This window comes from Podarcis tiliguerta (genome assembly GCF_965153285.1).
Source record: "Podarcis tiliguerta genome assembly, chromosome: 3".
NCBI classification, from domain to species: Eukaryota; Metazoa; Chordata; class Lepidosauria; order Squamata; family Lacertidae; genus Podarcis; species Podarcis tiliguerta.
In genome coordinates this window covers 105878007-105897020 of record NC_139536.1, presented here as the reverse complement: position 1 = coordinate 105897020, position 19014 = coordinate 105878007, and the positions used below count along the sequence as shown (strand labels likewise).

General features: G+C 42.8%; 1 protein-coding gene and 1 long non-coding RNA gene across 4 annotated transcripts in view; one reads left to right on the top strand and one right to left on the bottom strand.

Annotated features, from left to right (window-relative positions):
* PLCB1 (phospholipase C beta 1) overlaps positions 1-18294 on the top strand; it is a 455632-nt gene extending 437338 nt beyond the window's left edge. For all 3 annotated transcript variants that reach the window (XM_083431904.1, XM_083431905.1, XM_083431906.1), the window contains one exon: positions 15639-18294. In XM_083431904.1, the coding sequence (XP_083288030.1) occupies positions 15639-15863 (225 nt within the window). In that variant the 3' untranslated portion in view covers positions 15864-18294. The remainder of the gene's footprint in view (positions 1-15638) is intronic.
* LOC310673578 lies at positions 12495-15685 on the bottom strand. Its single transcript, XR_014509132.1, has 3 exons — positions 15616-15685; positions 12794-12860; positions 12495-12582 (listed from the first exon to the last, which is right to left on the bottom strand). It is a non-coding gene; the product is annotated as an uncharacterized lncRNA (long non-coding RNA).
* Positions 18295-19014: the final 720 nt, after the last annotated feature.

The window sequence follows — 19014 nt, the reverse complement described above, 5'->3', positions numbered from 1 at the left end:
AGAAAGACATCTACTTCTGCTTCATTGACTATGCAAAAGCCTTTGACTGTGTCGATCACAGCAAACTATGGCAAGTTCTTAAAGAAATTGGAGTGCCTGATCACCTCATCTGTCTCCTGAGAAATCTCTATGTGGGACAAGAAGCTACAGTTAGAACTGGATATGGAACAACTGATTGGTTCAAAATTGGGAAAGGAGTACGACAAGGCTGTATTTTGTCTCCCTGCTTATTTAACTTATATGCAGAATTCATCATGCGAAAGGCTGGGCTGGATGAATCCCTAGCCGGAATTAAGATTGCTGGAAGAAATATCAACAACCTCAGATATGCAGATGACACAACCTTGATGGCAGAAAGTGAGGAGGAATTAAAAAACCTTTTATTGAGGGTGAAAGAGGAGAGCACAAAATATGGTCTGAAGCTCAACATCAAAAAAACGAAGATCATGGCCACTGGTCCCATCACCTCCTGGCAAATAGAAGGGGAGGAAATGGAGGCAGTGAGAGATTTTACTTTCTTGGGCTACATGATCACTGCAGATGGTGACAGCAGCCACGAAATTAAGAGACGCCTGCTTCTTGGGAGGAAAGCAATGGCAAACCTAGATAGCATTTTAAAAAGTAGAGACATCACCTTGCCAACAAAGGTCCGTATAGTAAAAGCTATGGTTTTCCCAGTAGTGATGTATGGAAGTGAGAGCTGGACCATAAAGAAGGCGGATCGCCGAAGAATTGACGCTTTTGAATTATGGTGCTGGAGGAGACTCTTGAGAGTCCCATGGACTGCAAGAAGATCAAACGCATCCATTCTTAAGGAAATCAGCCCTGAGTGCTCACTGGAAGGACAGATCGTGAAGCTGAGGCTCCAATACTTTGGCCACCTCATGAGAAGAGAAGACTCACTGGAAAAGACCCTGATGTTGGGAAAGATGGAGGGCACAAGGAGAAGAGGACGACAGAGGACGAGATGGTTAGACAGTGTTCTCGAAGCTACAAACATGAATCTGACCAAACTGCGGGTGGCAGTGGAAGACAGAAGTGCCTGGCGTGCTCTGGTCCATGGGGTCACGAAGAGTCGGACACGACTGAACGACTAAACAACAACAACAAATGTCATGATCCAATACTAGGAAGTATGCCATAATTTACTCCGGGTGCACGTTGTCGCGTTTGACAATATGTGCTTGATAGATCTGGAATTCTGCCTGGTGTGCTGTCATCTTCCCTATCTGACTGCGGCACAGTTTATGGGAGAGGATAGTATTTTGCTTGCCAGATTGTGTTTTAACATCTTTATTTTCATGCAATGGCTCTTAAAATGCAAGATGTAAAACACATGGTGCACAATATGGAAGACTGCCTGATCTTGCCAACAGTGTGTTGTTTTGGTTCCTCTAGAATTGTCCACTTCCAGCTCCTTTACGCTTCTTCAGTGTTTGGGCCCCAACAGATCATGGAATAATAGAATTGTGAAGGGATGGATCTTGATTCCCCCTTGGGTTTCTGGGGAAACCTCAAATGCAGCACAGAGGAATACACGCCCTGTTGTTCTCCATCCAATGATGCCCCGGTATCCAGCCAGTTGATGTGGGAAAATATATGTGCCATTTGTCTCTATGGCAAGCTCCTAAGACTTGTAAACCACAGTTCTTAACTGGCCAGTCAAAGCCATCAACTTAACTAAGGAGCTAGTTTGGCTGGTTTCCTCTTAAAGATTCTACAGCAAATCTACAAGATCACAGGTTCGGAAGGGATCCAATTGACCCTCCAAACCCACAACAGTGTGTATACATTCCAGAAAACGTAGAGCCTCAGGTTTTGCCTCAACACTGGGAGCCAGTGTGGTGTAGTGGTTAGGAGCGGTAGACTCATAATCTGGGGAACCAGGTTCGCGTCTTTGCTCCTCCACATGCAGCTGTTGTGTGACCTTGGGCTAGTCACACTTCAGTCCCACTCACCTCACAGAGTGTTTGTTGTGGGGGAGGAAGGGAAAGGAGAATGTTAGCCGCTTTGAGACTCCTTTGGGTAGTGATAAAGCGGGATATCAAATCCAAACTCTTCTACTACTACTACTACTACTACTACTACTACTACTACTACTACACTTCCTTGGGCTGTCACATATGCCCTCTCACAACATAACTGCCTCTGCAGCTGCTACCTTTTCCCTAAATAGCAAAGCTTATTGCCTCCGCAGTCACCCGTAGCAAGTGTTCATGTATTCATTCAAAGTTAAAACAGTTTCCCAAGTTGTCTGAGCCTCTTCACAGCCCCACCAAATCTGTAAGGGTTTCTTCTGGAACACTCCCAGCACTTAGAACTGAATGAGGAGGGATCTTTAAGAGTGCAGAAAACTTGGGAAATCTACATGCAAAGCAACAACAACAACAAAAACCCTTTCCCCCCTAATCTCACCCAACAAGCTTGGCATGTGGTTAGTTCAAGCACATTTCATACCCACAGAGCAAAAGGAAACAGGCCAACAATAAGCTTATCTGTGTGCCCCAGGCCAATTTTCAAGGTCTTTCTTTCTTTCTTAGCGTTGTACACATTTCAGACCAGAAATACAGAATGTCTCCATCTCCCAAATGAAAAGCTTGACAGTTACTTTTGTTGCCACTTGTTCCATGTCATCTCAGCTCCCGGACAGCACCAGCTATTCCTTAGGTCAGTTTTTGAGCTTTCATCCAAGCAGTCCCAAAAGCATTTGAGCTAATTGTGCTTTCTTCATATCCAGGGGGAATAATAGCTAACTGCTTTGGGAAGTATTATATTTCCCTATAGTTTCCTGTGGTTGAATCTCTTGCTATATTAGGACATGTTCCTTACTTTCTAGGATAACCTACTTATTAATTTATTAACCTTATCAGCAGCTATGACACTCCAGAGGCAGGCTTTAAAACTACCCTACTTCTTCATGGCCACATTTTGTTGCTGGGCACCTGACAGGAACCGTGTACCTTTCTCCAAACATGTGTCAAGGGCAAGGCAATAATTCTTTTAACAAAAATTATATATAATTATTTTCGTCCAAGCAAAGTAAGCAGACACACAGTGAAGGGACGAATCCACAATTTGCAATAAAAACTGAATCCAAAGCACTTTGAATTCAGATTAAAATCATATTATCTCGATTTAATGCTTTAAATCCAGTTTGGGTTAAAAACGTATCTCAGTGATTTTGTAGATTTTCTTAAATATGCTTCACCATCTTTTCTGGATGTGCAGTGCAGCTCAGCATAACCAAAAATTATCTACAGTACTGGACAACTTTTTGATTTTCAGGATTTGGGCATGCATGAGGTAATGCAGCAATTTGTCTAGATAACTCTGGCTCAGGGATCACCAGCCTCTTTGGGACCAGTGGGTACATGTTGACTTTTGAGAGAGTTTTGGGGGTGCCCATCATGAAATAGCTGCTATGTGGAGGCAGAAATAGAGAGACAGCTACCAGCACCAACTTTACTCTTGCCATGGGAACCCAGCTATGACTTGCTGGCCCTAATGATGGCGATCTCTCCCCACCTCTCTCTCTCTCTCTCTCTCTCTCTCTCTCTCTCTCTCTCTCACACACACACACACACACAGGCTGCTAATAGCACCAGGGATCATTCCTCAATACCAGGAAAAAATATACAAGCTAGCCACACCACACTCACTCTCACTTCACAGAAATCGCCTAGGTACCTGCACATTTTGCTACCTAACTTTCTTTGCTTTCCTGACAATTTCCAGTAAAGTAGGAGGGTGGCGCAAGCAGTTCAAGTGCAAAGCGAGGTGAATCCAAGCCCATGCTTAACGTCACCAAACTGCTTCTTCCTAGTTAGTTTTCAACTTTATAGGCACTATAGACCTAATGTTACTTGTGAACTAGGGAAATCTGGGTTCACCTCTCTTTTTTGGCACACCCTAATTTCTTTCCCATCCTGCTCCCTCCTATAACCATCAGAAACATAGCAAAATACATCACCTGCAATTAATCATAGAATCATAGAGTTGGAAGAGACCACAAGGGCCATCAAGTCCAACCCCCTGCCAAGCAGGAAACACCATCAGAGCACTCCTGACATATGGTTGTCAAGCCTCTGCTTAAAGACCTCCAAAGAAGGAGACTCCACTACGCTCCTTGGCAGCAAATTCCACTGTCGAACAGCTCTTACTGTCAGGAAGTTCTTCCTAATGTTTAGGTGGAATCTTCTTTCCATATCATATCATCAATGATATGGTTATATTAATTAACTAGCTTACACCCAAAAAACCCCCACCACCTATGATTAAGTGAAATTAATTATTTGACATTTTCTATGGCTGTTATTTAAATATCTTTGGCAATATCTACTTTGAAATAATAAGTCTTTAGGCTATCTGTTAATTGCTGCACTGTAGAAATAATCTTTATTTAAATTTATATGCAGTAAAAATTAACGCGAAGTAAAGTGAGCAAAGGAGGTTTGTTCAACCTTTGGAAAAAGAAACAGATCACTGGAAATGAGCCTGAGAACATTTTCTATTCCTATTATTTCTTTCTATTGCATATTCAAGAAACATTTCTTGAGTAGCAAACACATTTTGTGTTTGTGTACACATGTGTTTAACATACTATGGAAATCTCTATTGCAGTGATTTCTCTTTATACAATTATAGCTGTTTTATGTGCTTTTGTATTTGTTGGGAATCTTGTCACATAGATTCAGAGGCTTCTTGTTTCTGTGAGCTCTCTTGACATGCCCATGAGCCCTTCCCACCCATTCCAAACCACTAGGAAGACAGAATTAACTATGTGGGAATCGGCCCATACCAAATAGTTGACTGAGAAAGCCTGAATGACTGTTGAACCCAAAGGCTTGCTATCTCAGTTTAAAATTAGTGTCAACAGATTTCATGCACAAAAATGGAGGAAGCAAATATTTGGATTTTTGTGCACTATTTGACCACAACTGCAGCAAATTCAGCAGTGGCAGCAATTTTTGGCAGCTAATTTAGCAAGGAGGCAAATGGCAGGCTGCACGAGGCAAATACTATACAGTGGTAAAGGTAAAGGTACCCCTGCCCGTACGTGCCAGTCTTGACAGACTCTAGGCTTGTGCGCCCATCTCACTTAAGAGGCCGGGGGCCAGCGCTGTCCGGAGACACTTCCGGGTCACGTGGCCAGCGTGACAAAGCCGCATCTGGCGAGCCAGCGCAGCACACGGAACGCCATTTACCTTCCCGCCAGTAAGCGGTCCCTATTTATCTACTTGCACCCGGAGGTGCTTTCGAACTGCTAGGTTGGCAGGCGCTGGGATCGAGCAACGGGAGCGCACTCCGCCGCGGGGATTCGAACCGCCGACCTTTCGATCGGCAAGCCCTAGGCGCTGAGGCTTTTACCCACAGCGCCACCCGCGCCCAATAGCGCCACCCGCGTACAGTGGTACAGTGGTACCTCGGGTTAAGTACTTAATACGTTCCGGAGGTCCATACTTAACCTGAAACTGTTCTTAACCTGAAGCACCACTTTAGCTAATGGGGCCTCCCGCTGCCGCCGCGCCGCCAGAACACGATTTCTGTTCTCATCCTGAAGCAAAGTTCTTAACCTGAAGCACTATTTCTGGGTTAGTGGAGTCTGTAACCTGAAGCATATGTAACCTGAGGTACCATTGTACACAGCTCATGGGCTATATATCGCTTACCTATGACTTAAAGTTTTAAAACCCGGAAAACTCATCCCTACCATTAAAAACTATTAAGACAACCCTGTTATTCCACAAATTAATCAATGATCATATTAAAATGTTGTATTTTAATAGAGCTAAGCCAAAATGTTGAGCAGATATCTCTCTCCCCAAGAAATACACCTCCTTTTGGGCCTATTTTCCCTTCACCATTGCAAAAGGGTAAAAAAAACTGTTTATAACAGGGTGTAAGTGAGGTGGAGATGGGATTGAGGCAACCAGGTTGATGTACACTTTCCCAAATAAGATATACATAGCTGACTTGTTGGGACAGGGTGTCTTCGACTAGAGCTGAACTAGTGTGAAAATATTACTAGCACAGAGTAGCAAGACCGGGATCGTTGCCTGAGCAGTGAAGCTGTGTTACCTCTCCTCCCTTCCCATTCAGAGTGAGAGCAACGCCTTCAGTCTGAAGTGGTACAGCCCAGACGGTCTTTTAATCCTGCTCTGTGAGAACAAGGCCCCTCAGCCTTTCCCGTCTCCTTGTCTTCGTGCCTGACCACTCTCTGCCAAAAATGCTACAGATACTCCCAGCGATGCCTAACGCGGCAAGCTGTACAATGCCATCTGCAGATTCCTCTGCCCAAATGTAAAAAGAGATACTATGCCCAGGAGCACAATTACGCTTCAAGACTTCCTCCCGCTATGTTGCAGACAAGAGGCTTAGCATTCTTCCAGGAATACTGGCTCTGCAATATGACTTGTCAATCAGTTCGGAGGTGAGGGGGAAAAAAGAGGATTTCCTGGGGACTACAGCCACTTTGCATCTGATTATTGAAATAGCAATATTCAAAAGGGGTGTGTGTGTCTGTGTGTGTTGGTGATGATCAAGTGCCTAATTCAAGGGACAAGAAGTCTGTTTAGTATTCCATGCATGCATTCTGGATGCTGGCAGGCAGCTCAGATTCCTCTGAAACTCAGCTTCCAATTTCTGCTTTTCAAAAGTAGGTTTCTAGCTGTGCTCATTTGTCAAAAGAAGTTTGCCAATGTGCAGCCAGTGTCATCAGAAGAACACGCAGCAGCTGAGAGATGTTTTGGATAGGCTTTTTGCAATCAGTCCTCCCACACTGACTCCCTTACCTAATTTGCTTTTTCTTCTTCTCCCCTGCTTTAAGACAAAACCAACTACCTGGGTCGTATGTCACATCATTTTGCCTTCAGACACCAACATTCTGTTTTAGGAGGGAAAAAATTAGCAAAACATTAATGGCCTTTCTACTTCATTAGTAAGGGACGCGGGTGGCGCTGTGGTCTAAACCACTGAACCTAGGGCTTGCTGATCAGAAGGTTGACGGTTTGAATCCCCGCGACGAGGTGAGCTCCCGTTGCTCGGTCCCTGCTCCTGCCAACCTAACAGTTCGAAAGCACGTCAAAGTGCAAGTAGATAAATAGGTACCACTCCAGCGGGAAGGTAAATGGCATTTCCGTGCACTGCTCTGGTTTTGCCAGAAGCGGCTTAGTCATGCTGGCCATATGACCCAGAAAAACTGTCTGCGGACAAACGTCGGCTCCCTCGGCCAGTAAAGCGAGATGAGTGCCACAACCCCAGAGTCGTTCGCAACTGGACATAACTGTCAGGGGTCCTTTACCTCTACTTCATTAGTAGTCAGTAAAATAAATGTGAGGTCCTGGTTGCACTCCCCAATTGAGATCTGCAATTATCACTTGATAAACCCTGGCCAGATAAAGCAGCTGCTGCAAATCTAAGGTGCTGGGTGTCATCACCTTAGCATTATCTCACAGTTTAAAGCAGCATTTCCCAACCTTGGGCCTCCAGCTGTTTTTGGACTACAACTCCCATAATCCTCAGCTAGCAAGACCAGTGGTCAGGGATGATGGGAATTGTAGTTCGAAAACAGCTGGAGGCCCAAGGTTGGAAAACACTGGTTTAAAGCAAGTCAAAGGATACGTCCATCCCTTTGGGTCCGCCATGTTTTGTTTTCTTCCCATGTATCCAGTCAATGTCATTAGCCCAAGAGCCAAACATCTTCTCTCTTGATACAGTTTCTGTTAAGGGCATTGCATTTCTCCCACACTCAAAATACACGATGCTTCTCTTACAGCAGGCGTTGCAACTGTAGATACCATTGCTACAGAAACCAAGTTAATTGACAGTGTGAATGATGCTGTCTCCCAATATTCCTTCCCTTCCCTTTCCTCTTTTTATGGCTATGACCTATGACCTATGACCCATCAGATGTTCTAGGAGTCCAACAACATCTAGAGGGCCACATTTCCCCCAAACATTCTCTTGAGGCTAAATCGCTCCAGGAAGAAAAATCACTCATCTAGCTTATGCTAACAGGGGTACGACTGCCACCATTGTCACTTTGCAGACCTTTTCCTTCATTTTGTTTCAGTTCATTCTCCTTGTCTTGCAGGAGATGGGCTGTCCAGTTAGGTCAGGCAAATAGCAGAAGAGAAGGAATATTGCATTGTTGTCCTGCAAAGGGACAATGTGACATAAAGCAAGAATAATGCTGCCCAGAGTGTTTGGAGAGGCTAAATTGAGCCTGTCGTCTCACCTGAAGGCTATATATTCCTCACCTTGTATGTGTCTGTATAGAAGAGGAAAAACCTTACACAAATACTGATCACTGCATAGGCAAAACATGAGGATAAGTTGCAGCACTTTCCATTTTAGGCAGTTCGATTTAGCATTTGCCAAAATAAGTATGAATGTCTTCAGTCTCTTCCCTCCCACCCCCAAAGCTGGCCAGTATAGTAACATAATTTTAGAAAGCCTTTCAAAGAATCATTAAGTTGCATACTTCTACTTAGCAGTTGTGTCTAGTAGGTTTTACTGCCTGGAAAGCGTACGTAGGTTTGTACCTTAAAAGTGAGAGATGACTTGTATGCATGAAGACACATGGGCAGTGTTTTTGTGTTGATACACAAAAGGAGCTTAAAAACATATTGCAGTGTATTTCAGAGGCTAGGGTGACTTGTTGATTTAATCCTTTGTTAGGTGCTAGGGGTGTTGGATGAGCTGTAAGCTGAGCATTCAATGTGTCTGTTTGACAGTGATCGTTTTAAAAAAGGTGTCATGCTGCTTTGTGGTCAGTTAAAATAAGTGTTTGTGTCACCCTTCACTAGCCAGGCACAGCACAGAGCTTAGATGACTTGGAAATATTTTGTTGTCTGTGCCTCTAAAGGTAAAGGTAGAGGGACCCCTGAACATTAGGTCCAGTCGTGATCAACTCTGGGGTTGCAGCGCTCATCTCGCTTTATTGGCTGAGGGAGCTGGTATACAGCTTCCGGGTCATGTGGCTAGCATGACTAAGCTGCTTCTGGTGAACCAGAGCCGTTTACCTTCCCGCCGGAGTGGTACCTATTTATCTACTTGCACTTTGACATGCTTTCGAATTGCTAGGTTGGCAGGAGCAGGGACCGAGCAATGGGCGCTCACCCCGTCACAGGGATTCAAACCACTGACCTTCTGATTGGCAAGTCCTAGGCCCTGTGGTTTAACCCACAGCGCCGCCCGCATCCCTGTCTGTGCCTCTAGGCTTCCCCTAATTGTTCAGCAAAATTTGAAAATGGTCCTCTAGCAGGAGCATCCAGGATTTATTTCCCCCTGTGTCCATCAGTGGAAAGATATTCTGCACATAATCTGTGCCTAATCATTTCTCTGTGTAAAGGTAAAGGTAAAGGTACCCCTGCCCGTACGGGCCAGTCTTGACAGACTCTAGGGTTGTGCGCCCATCTCACTCAAGAGGCCGGGAGCCAGCGCTGTCCGGAGACACTTCTGGGTCACGTGGCCAGCGTGACATCGTTGCTCTGGCGAGCCAGAGCCGCACACGGAAACGCTGTTTACCTTCCCGCTAGTAAGCGGTCCCTATTTATCTACTTGCACCCGGGAGTGCTTTTGAACTGCTAGGTTGGCAGGCGCTGGGACCGAACAACGGGAGCGCACCCCGCCGCGGGGATTCGAACCGCCGACCTTTCGATTGGCAAGCCCTAGGCACTGAGGCTTTTACCCACATCGCCACCCGCGTCCCATATTTCTCTGTGTAGAATTCTTTAAAACAGATTTGCACAGTTGTTATTGTTGGAAGGTAGCTTTGGCTAGAAGATCTATGCATTCTATGTGTCTTTCTACATTCATCCATTCTTCCTTAAAGAACCCCCCACACACTTTGGGAACAGGTTGAGAAGGAAAGAGGAGGCAGGAATTCTTCTCCCATTCAGATTTTAATCTAAGCTGGAGGAAAAAATGGGGGGTTGTAATGGTCGCCTCTTCTTGAAGCAATCATTGCAAACCTGTATCTAAGCTCAGCAAGCATGACTGGCATCTTTAAACCAAATAATTTCCATTCTACATTTTGAGCACCAAATTGTCCTTATAGAATCTGAAATTTCCTTTGTTCTGTTGCCTGGACACAACTTCCATGAATTTTCATGCATTTTATGTTGGCTTTCCATTAGGACAAGTATAGCAGCAGGGGAAGAAGTGTAGCATGAGTTTGAGATGATGCTATATCTGTCTTCCACTAATTATGCAAAAGCCTTTTTATTCTCTTCTGCGGAGGTGGAAACATGCCTGTTTCCTGTTAAGAGTGGTTGTCTAAGTCCACTGACATCTGACTTCTACTCCTCTTTTTCTTTCAGTGCGGCTCAATGTGCTTAGTACAATTCATATGCAGGATAAAGTTGCCTTTTGTCCCCTTCCTATGTCAAACTAATGAAATGAATCTGGGAATGAAAAGCTGCAGGGGAAAAACTTGCTTACTCTGTACATCGCTTAGCCGGCTTGTTAGACGAGGGTCAAGGAAGCTGTACATTTTGTCAATTGCAATTACATTTTGTCAATTACAGCAGCGAGGTCTGGGAATCATTGTTGCAAAGTAGCATTGGGCCTGTGCACTTTGTGCTGAGAAAGTGGGGGCATTAGATATTCTTAAATGATTCAGGAAGGAGTAAAGGATAGATTTTAACAACCCTTTTTTCTGTTCACCACATCTATTTCTGAGCCAGGAACTAACCTAATCAGCAATTCATTAGCTGTGAATGTGGAGCAGCTTCCTGCCACAAGTTTCCTTTGTCTTATTACACCAAGTGTCTAATGCCATTCCCACTTTTATCTTTAGTTGTGTGTACTGCTGGGAAACACAGAGTCTTATTTCTCTCCATCAGCACCAGCACAAGCTATGAGTTGCTGAAAAGCAGTTTTGAGGTACTTCTCCTGAAACAGACATGCCAACTCTGGCCTTGCTGGGGTCATCCTCTGTCTCATCTTTACCACTTCAGATTGTAGGTGAAGGCTTACATAATTGGATACTCCTGCACACAAAGACATTTTGTGTGTTTCTGATCCCGTGGCTGAGTCAATATTAGAACAAAATCCAGTTCTTGAGCTGGACGGCTGCATATTTCAGCGGCTGCAGACACTTTAATAAATCCCCATTTTTAAATGGGAGTCATTTCTGAGTCTTAACTATTGGACTGAAACCAGTGAGACTTGAAAAGGTTTACCATGCCCATTCTCAGATGTCCTGAAGGGTGGGGTTCCATCAATAGCCAAGGGATTTCCCAAAAAGATCTGAAGCTTGAGATCTGAAGTTCAGTGAACTTCTGATATAGAAAACCCACCTATTTCTTAAAGATAGGACTTAAAGGTAAAGGGACCCCTGACCATTAGGTCCAGTCGTGGCCGACTCTGGGGTTACTGCGCTCATCTCACTTTATTGGCCAAGGGACCGACGTACAGCTTCCAGGTCATGTGGCCAGCATGACTAAGCCACTTCTGGTGAACCAGAGCAGCGCATGGAAACGCTGTTTACCTTCCTGCTGGAGCAGTACCTATTTATCTACTTGCACTTTGACATGCTTTCAAACTGCTAGGTTGGCAGGAGCAGGGACCGAGCAACGGGAGCTCACCCCGTCACAGGGATTCAAACCGCCGACCTTCTGATTGGCAAGTCCTAGGCTCTGTGGTTTAACCCACAGCACCACCTGCGTCCCAAATATAGGACTTACAGCTTCTTCTTCTTTTTTTTAGTTTTTTATTTATACAACAAGAAAGACAAACAAACAAACAAAGAACACAAATACCAAATTATACACAAATTACAAAAATAACCATAGACACATAATATTCTTAGCAGACAATAAAACATCTATTGGTCTTAACACTAAATACCCGACCTCCCGTCCATTCCATACTTCAAATTCATATTACTTATTGCCAATACACATTTTTTCTTATAATTAAACTTATTCTCATTAAATCTAATTTCTTATATCTACCTTACAACTATTACTGAAGTTCCTCGAATGCTGCAACAGAATTTAAACTACTATATTTATTTTTCAGATATTCTTTGAAAACCTCCCATTTAGAAACAAATTCCTGTTTTGATTTATTCTTTATTTTTTCTGATAAACCATCTAATTCAGCATATTCTGTCAGCTTTTGGATCCAATCTTGAATAGACTTACAGCTTCTTAAATAAGTGTGGGTCCTCTTGGTGCAGCAGCTAACAGTTAGGATATATGCAACAAGCCTTCAGTAGATCACAAGGTAGGATTGTTTTTTCTGGACCAGAGGATGAGGAAAATACAATTAAGGTGTGCATGCTAATGTCAAACAACTAAAGGGCTTTTGTTGTCATCCGTGTTTGCTCTGGCTTAGCTGCTCTCCTTGCTATTTAACTGCGCTTTTGTTCTCCTGGGCGGCGTGTTTACAAAATGTCAGAAACAGAGCCCTGATCATGTCAACTTTATAATGTTTGGCTCCCATGTATCTGTTCGACTAGGAGGCATAGTGAGAACTTTGTCAAAGGTCAAGCCAGGGTGCAATCAATGTCTTGTAGAGGAGGATTAATTTCAAACATTTCCCTTTTTTCAGTATTTGTCAGCCTTCTTTTTCCTGTAACAAAATAGCAAACGGTCATCCGACTGCATAATAGAATAAGAGCTGAGATGCAGAAGGTTGGAGAATCAAAGTGGAGAGGTAGAACTGAGACCGATAAAAAGCGGAGGGATGATTTCAAGAACCAATCTATTCAGTGATCAAGAAAAGCAACCAGTTTTAAGATCAGCGCTAAGCCTATCTCACATTACACAATTTTCTTTCTCGCCCTTGCACCTCCAGTTGCATCCTCTGCCTCGAAACGTCATATTGCATCTGTTCTGAACTGAGCATCTCTGCAATGCAGAAAAGAAATCAACTGTTTTTCAATTATGAACAGAAGAATCTTGGCAGTTCTCATATTAGAGCATGATTATAGCAGGCTTTCCAGTTAAGAAAATGTTGTAAGCTGCTATGCCTTGGGAACACCACAGTAATATTACAATGGGCGGTTTGATCCATCTCCCTGTTGCTTTTGGACTTTAATTGTCTGCCTCTTGTTTGTTTTTTCCCTCGTTTGAGCTGGCTTCATCTACAGCATTGTAAAGCATTTTTAATTGCTATTTATATAAAAAAATGAGTCTCAGTGGAGCTGTTACTTGGTGGAAGCAGAGCTCACAGGCTCCTTCTGCTGATGAGCTATGTCATGTAATATTTGTATTTACAAGGTGCCTAGCCCGCTATTCCATTTTGAAATATGACGTGTCTTTGACTTTGACATGTGTGCAACTACAACAGTTGGACAGAGGAGATTTTTCAAACACTTTCAATTAGAAGTTCTTCAATTGCTATTAACAGGGTGTATGTCAAAGGGGGGGGGAACAATCACTTGAAGGTTATATCTGAACCCCTATCCTTCCACTCATGTGATCTAGAGAGAGCCTTCTGTCTCTCTGGAGCACCTCACACTATACTGGGGAAACAGGGGCAAGAAGGAATAGGCTTTATCAGACGTCACTCAGTATGTGCTTAGTGCCAACAATCCCAAGTAGGGATCCCCAATGTCTGAGTGTTTGTTCTCTTTGTGCCACCTGCTGAAGGCAACTTTTTCATATGTTGCAAGACTAGATAAGCCTTCTAACCACTGAGCAATCTAGAGGGTGCTCACTCCTTCCAGTGGGCACATCAAGTCTAGTTATGTTGCTCATGTTTTACTCAATCACATTCCAACACTGTAGGACTTGATGGAGGAGCATCAAGTCCTACAGTGTTGGAATGTGATTGAGTAAAACATGAGCATCTATGAATTTTAGGGACAATCCTTGGACAGACAGGGATTTCTGCCTGGAATGGTGCCACTGTAGGGCATGTGGGATCAACATCTATTTTGAAACCCTTGTCAAAAGTACATTTTCACCTCATGTAGTATAGGACTGGCTACCCGGCATCCCAGTCCATGTACAACACAGGTAAAACTAAGAGTCAGAAAAATATAACTTCTGAAGTAGCCCAAAGGGAGTGCTTTTGTCCCACTCGAGCTGTATTATCTTTTATGTACTTGACAATACACCAAGAGTGCACCAATATGTAGCAACATCCCCTGAAGATCAGCCAGATGTAATAACAGCCCCTTCCAGCCCACACACACCAGGATGAAAGGTTTAATAGGGACCGCTGCAATAACCAGCTTACCTCTTGAGGATGCTCCTATATTGGAGGAAAGACTTCAGAAGCCTGATTTGTGACTTTGTCTTGAACAGCCACGCACAATCTGAGCCACCTTCACCAGTATCTCCCTGAGCACACATTGAACTCATTTGTTTTATTAAACAGCGGTTCCAGCTTTTGGAATCCAACATTGTAATATCAAATAGAGACACAGGGCTGCAGCTGCTTTGAATGGCGGTACTCAAATGGATGTGCTGATGATGGAGGGAACAGAGTCACATAATGCTATGTGCCCATTTCCCCGTTTATTCTCACACATTGTCCCCCCCCCCCTTCCAACTGTCTGTCTCACATTACATGCCACTCACGTGCTGTATCAAACTATATCTCAAATATAAATCAAAAGATAGGTAGATATAACATACTGTTTGAAAGTTAAAAGGGGGAGTCCTTAGGCTACCTCTTTAAGTATCCCCGCACCCTGAAATCACGTGCATTTGTATGAGATTGATATGTGAATGGTATGTGTTGGCCAACAAATTCGGTACTTCTGTTTCCTCCCTTCTCTGCTGAAATCATCAACACACTGTACTGCTTAAGCCTTTTGGGCCAACAGTGGACAGTTTGAATGTTCACGAACATTCCATAACAGCTAAGCGAACACTCGGGTATGATGTTTGCATTCGATAAGGTGAAAGGGCTCCCAAAACTATATGAAACCATTGTTCATTTCGCATTGATGTGAAATGGAAACTTCATTGGAAACCTCTGATAAAAGCATGGCTCCCATTATTACAGGAAATAATCATTTTGCTTCTTATAAAACAGCCTCCCTGTTTCAGTATAGTTGCAGAAACATTGCAGTAGCATCAGCCAGCATACTGGAAAGCAGAGACTTAGTTGAAATGAACCCTAGGCACAGATTTATAATACTAAATTAGTTTTTGTTTACATAAATCAGAGCTTTGACACCTCACCCTACCTTCTGCAAAGGTGTAGGTGGAATTTCAGAAACCTTTTCAAGGAAGGATGGAGCTCATATTATTTTAGGGTGTGGAGATACTTTAAGAGGTGGTCTGAGGGCTTCCCTGTATTTTCTTAACTTTAAAACAGCTTCTGGTCAGTCTGTTGGCTTGGGATGGAGCAAAATTCCCTTTCCACTGCTTGTTTTGCCCCTCTGAGTGACACTATGTCACATATTCAGAGGGGATGTTCTAGGGGGAAGTGCGGCCCTCCGTGGGGGTTGCCATTTCCCCTCTCCAGATACCTAGAAATGACCCTGCAGGATCAAGAGGAGTGCAGTGCAATTGGTGGTAAGTTTACCCCCACCCTCAGAATTCACCCCTAGAAAAATCCCCCAATATCCCATTTTCCCCATGCATTTCCCCGCCCACATTGCTTGAAGAACACGAATGGTCAATCATTGCCTATTGCATTACTTACGATGGTGTTGCTGTTATTTCCAGTTACAGGCTGATCTCGATCAAGAATACCAAGACAAATTCAAAAGACTCCCATTGGAAATCCTGGAATTTGTTCAAGAGGCGATGAAAGGCAAAATTAGTGAAGATGGAGACCACAGCTCTGCCACTTCTCCCCTGGCATCCGATGGTGGGAAAGTCAACCATAAGCCACAGCAGAATGAGGAGCTGGAAGATAATCCAGGGAAAGTATTTGATACACCCCTCTAGCAACTCCTCCAAGGCCACATACCTAAATTACCATGGTGCAAAAGTCCCCACCGTGTTCTCCAGATACTCTCCTGATGTGAACAGGGCATCTTCAGATATGGGAGACATCTGTAGGGACAGCACACCTTTCTAAAAGGAACGGTTGATGAGGAAAGTCTATGTTGTTTGTTTCTTTGTTTCGTTACCGTCTGGGGGGTAGATCAACAGGCCAGTGCTGCTGTTTCCCAGGCTCCTTTGGCCAGGCCATGTGCAATTTGGAGCTTTCAGTGGGGACCAGCATGTTTTGTGAAAGTAAACATTCATAGACCTCTCTGTGAAGCAGCAGTGGCTGAAAAAGAAATTCCGAACATTATCATAACATCCATAGCCATTTATTTCCTCCTTTGCAACTTGAAAGCTTGTATCATCTTGATAATTGCACTGATTTTATTTTAGTTGCTTTCCAAGAACCAGTTGCTTGCGTTGTTGACAATATATCTGCTTTGAGATGTTCTGTTGAAGCCGTGGTGACTAGTTAACTTTCCCAGCTGAAATCTCTTCAAGAAGGAGACATGTGTTTGTATATGCTTCCTGTGTGATGTGGGTTCACATAGATGTGTATTCACACACACACACACACACACACACACAAACATATACAAACCACTGTGTATGAACAGAGCATGCAAGTTCTCACTAGGAGCCTTCCCTTGTGGCAAAATAAAGAAGTTTCAGGGATCAGAGCTAATATTTCAATGGGCATCTTTACAAAGCAACCTTCAAATCACAAGAATCTTTTAACTTACTATTGTATATTGTTTTCAATTATAAATGGGTGGCTCCGAGAGCATTGTTTTCAATTTATTATTTTTGGTTGCATCATGTGATCTGTTGTTGAAATGTTTTGGACTGTGGTATCTGACATGCAAACATCTCTTCCATAGTTTTCAGAAATGTATGGTATGCATGTAGGAAATGCCGTCTCCAAAATGTATATAAAACTCAGATATTTCAGAGCTGGAGAATTTGTGAAAAGAAAATAGACAGAAGGATATGGAGGATGAACACATCAGTTCTTATCCTGCAATTTATTTATACTGTTAACCTTAGAAAGGTTATAGCCCCTCTAAACTCAATAGAATTACTTTGTGGATGTTATTGAAACACTAAATTTTGTCCTGATAATAATAAAGACTTAATGCCTAACAGCATATATGTAGTTTGCTTTCCCTCAGGAGTTCAGTAGAAATAACTTATTTTATTTAAATGTAAGCAATAAATAGAGATCAAACTTAAGTTTCAAGTTAAATGCTAAGTGTACATAGGGAAATAAAACTTTGGCTGAACAGTATTTTTTCTCTCTTAATTTACAACACACACGAGGAAATATAATTTAGAGGACCTAACTCTAAACAGAGACTTTCATTTTGATTTTAAGAATATGACTCCTGTCATTTATTCTACTTTTGCACTTTGAAGATCACTCTTATTAATCGTTAAATACAAAACCTGGAAGGGTCAAAGTTTAATGCTGCATTTTATAAGATAAAGGTTCAATAAATTTGTTTTAGGTTAGGTAAGATAAAATAAATAGCAGTATTCACAACGATTCTGAGACTATTTCTTTGATGTGCTTGTATACTGCAGCTTCAAATAGTCTAGGAGAAATACTGATGAGCTTTTTAATTTATGAAATAAAAGTTAATGGTTTGAACAGAGTATATTATCAGATGTAGTTGGTTTTCAGTACATTTGTATTTGACCATTGACTGTCCTTACTTTTTTAAATATCTGTACAGTGCCCCTTTTGCAGTTGTAGTTTAGTGTGGAATATTGTATATCTTGCATTTGTTCAAACTTACAGTGATATATCATTTACCATTAATATTACTTGAAATAAAGTAAGGTAATGAAAAAGGAGTCTATGATGTGAGAGTCTTGTGCCTTTTATGTATTTGCCTTGTTAAGTGTTGAACATGTGGAAATAATATACTGTGGACATTTCTGCTTTAGAGAATAGAGCTGCGTTGTATTACACTGAACTTCAACCTACACTCCGGATCTCTTCACACTACTGAGAAACTTTTCATTTGATTTTATTAGCTTCAACCGAATTTTAGTTCATAAACATCAGACATTATGAATCTTACATGGCTGTAGGAGATTTCTTTAACAGAACTTCAAGGGGACATAGCTTCTCTTCCTTTCAAAACTAACCTTGCTCTTGTACATTGCCAAACCGTGTATGTGATTGGCTGGTTGGAAATAGTGACTTGCTTTCAGTTAAGAAAATCCTCTCATTTACCATGTATATAATTTCAGTTTCTCACCATTTTAGAGGCATAATTCACATTTTTTTGTAAGAATCCTATGCAATTTTGTGGCATGATGTTTCTTCCACTTGTAATTTATGTGCTTTCATCACAGACCCAAATAAAATTTCTTAACACAATCTGTGTGCTCTCTCTTAATTGGCCAACTTTCAAGCCTCTTGGTATCTGTTCAGCTTTCCCTGGAAAGCGCAATATTTTATGTGTTCAGTTTCAGTGGGGTTAACAATATGACCCAGCAGGCCTCGCCACTGCTCCTCATGAATTTGAAGGTACAGTGGTGCCCCGCAAGACGAATGCCTCGCAAGACGGAAAACCCGCTAGACGAAAGGGTTTTCCGTTTTGGAGGTGATTCGCAGGACGAATTTCTCTATGGGCTTGCTTCGCAAGACGAAAATGACTTGCGATTCCTGGGGGGGGGTTTCGCTCCCCGCCCCCTTTTGCTAAGGCACTAAGCTGCTAATAGCCTTTTAGCAGCTAATCCGCTAATCCCTTAAGCCTTTAATAGCTGCTAATAGCTGCTAAACCGCTAATAGCGCTAATCTGCTAATGGGCTTGCTTCGGAAGACGAAAAAACCGCTAGACGAAGAGACTCACGGAACGGATTCTTTTTGTCTTGCGAGGCACCACTGTACACCATCTGGCGCATGCCCACAAATCTTCTGCAAGACACAGAACTACTGCAACAGAAAACCCTTGGGGTTTTTCTCAGCGCACAAACTCAGTGTGCAAAGGATTCTCTGGAGACAGAAATTTCAAAGTTCAACCCCGCTAAAAGATAAGTTAATATATGGTGCCTAAAAACAGGGAGCAATGGCAGTGGGCATGCCTCCCTGTGGAGA